At 60.0% G+C, this 2038-nt stretch overlaps 1 protein-coding gene across 1 annotated transcript; it reads left to right on the forward strand.

Annotated features, from left to right (window-relative positions):
- Positions 1 to 1339: 1339 nt before the first annotated feature.
- SPRG_18711 (hypothetical protein) lies at positions 1340 to 1977 on the forward strand (the record flags this gene model as incomplete). Its single annotated transcript, XM_012358153.1, has 1 exon — positions 1340 to 1977. A coding segment is annotated over one exon (638 nt), but the record flags the coding sequence as incomplete, so codon positions are not given.
- Positions 1978 to 2038: the final 61 nt, after the last annotated feature.

Consider the following 2038-nt stretch of genomic DNA (forward strand, 5'->3'; position numbering starts at 1 on the left):
CTCGTGGCAGCTTGTCTCGGTCGTCCCGGCCATGGCAAAGATCTTTTTTTCGAACGGCGGAAATTAGAAAATGACGACAAAGGTATCCTTTTTGGAGCCGGATCTCGGTCGTCGATGATTGGCTAAAAGTCCGTCGGTTAGGCCTGCGCAGCGATGATTGGCCACTACGGTGTCCTTTCGCTTTTTCTCGCGTTCGGATTCGCTGCATTTCAGCGAATCATCGACTATCGAAACCGGCCCGCCCTTGAAGTTCGAACGCCGAGCCAAGCGTTTTGGCGCCGGACAGGCGGCCGCCTCCGCACGGCGACGTCCATGGCCTCACGAGCTCTCTCTCTTCCGAGCTGCTAGCAGCAAGAAGCACGTCGACCTCGACGGCGCGCCGGTGCAGTGACGTAACACAATTCGACCAACGTTCTGGGGCAAGCCCATTTGCAGGCCAGCGAAGGCGAGCAAGCATCTGCACGTGGAGGCCCGTTATAGGATATCCTTGGATACGCCGGCGGTTGCGACGTCAGCGGTTGCCACGTGTCGGTTATTCCAACACTAGATTGAGCAACGCGGCGACGAGACGCCAGAGTACAGTAGGCTGAGCTCGTCCGGTGGGCAGCAAGCAAGCTCAAAAACATCTCGCGGCCTGGTTTTGCAGTGACCACTAAGCTGTCGCAGCAACACGAGCACTTGGCAAGGCTGCGTTGAAAGCACGTTCGCACCGTGTGTGAATTGTTCCTCCATGTTCGCGCGTACTACAATGTAACACTGCACGAGGACCTTCTTCGAGTCGCCGAAGGAAGCGCTGGACACGAGGTTTCCGCGTGTCCATTGCACCACTGGATTTTGGATTTGTGGTAACCGGCTAAAAACACGCAGTTGAGGTTTTGTGTCACGGCGTGATGGGCCCGCCAGGACTTGAACCTGATCGGGTGCACGGCAGTGGACCTGCGGTCTCTCGGCGGCTGTCTGCGTCCACGCGGCCGCCGCCATTCCGCTACGGTTTTCCAACCGGTTCGAACAGGCTCTAATCGGTACTAGCGGTTCGAAGCTGCGACAGACGCTTCGCGGCGCTTCGTCCGCGGCGGCTTCCTCCTGCAAGAGTTCACCCTGCTTCGCCGCGATCCGTCGTGTGATTGGTATGCGTCCAACGCGCGTTCATGTCACAACTCAACTTTGAACCTCTCGTTCGTACGCTGGTGGCAGGTAGCCGAAGTTCTACTTCCAGATCTTCGGATTAACCGAAGTTGCAACCGCCAATAAGAACGCGGCGCTCGGTCGCGTGGATTGCCAGCGGCTCGATCGCTTGCCATTCTGCAATTTCCTCCACAGCGTCCCTTCCCACGCCACCATGCTGCGCCACTCGTCGTCGCTCCTCCGCCGGACGCTGAGCTCGTCGACGCACCGCCCCAAGATCGCCGAGAGCATCACGGACCTCATTGGCAACACGCCGCTGCTCTACCTGAACAAGGTGACCAAGGGCTGCCACGCGCGCATCGCCGTCAAGTGCGAGTTCATGGAGCCGGCGAGCAGCGTCAAGGACCGTATCGGTTTGAGCATGATCAAGGTCGCCGAAGAGGAAGGCAAGCTCAACAAGGACTCGATCATCGTCGAGCCCACGAGCGGCAACACGGGCATCGGCCTCGCCATGGCCTGCGCCGCCCGCGGCTACAAGCTCAAGATTGTCATGCCCGACTCCATGTCGATGGAGCGCCGCATCTTGCTCAAGGCGTACGGCGCCGACCTCGTGCTTACGCCGGGCGCCCGGGGCATGACGGGCGCGTGCCTCAAGGCCGAAGAGATTGTACGCGAGACGCCAAACGCGATTCTCCTCCAGCAGTTTAAGAACGCGGCCAACCCCAAGATCCACTTTGAGACGACGGGCCCCGAGATCTGGCGCGACACGGACGGCAAGATCGACATCTTTGTCGCCGGCGTCGGCACCGGTGGCACCATCACGGGCACGGGCCAAGTACCTCAGCTCAAGAGGTCTGACGTCAAGATCGTGGCCGTCCAAGCCCGATGGAATGCCCTGTCCTCCTCGGGTCGG

This window comes from Saprolegnia parasitica (assembly GCF_000151545.1).
Source record: "Saprolegnia parasitica CBS 223.65 unplaced genomic scaffold supercont2.1404, whole genome shotgun sequence".
Classification (NCBI taxonomy): domain Eukaryota; phylum Oomycota; class Saprolegniomycetes; order Saprolegniales; family Saprolegniaceae; genus Saprolegnia; species Saprolegnia parasitica.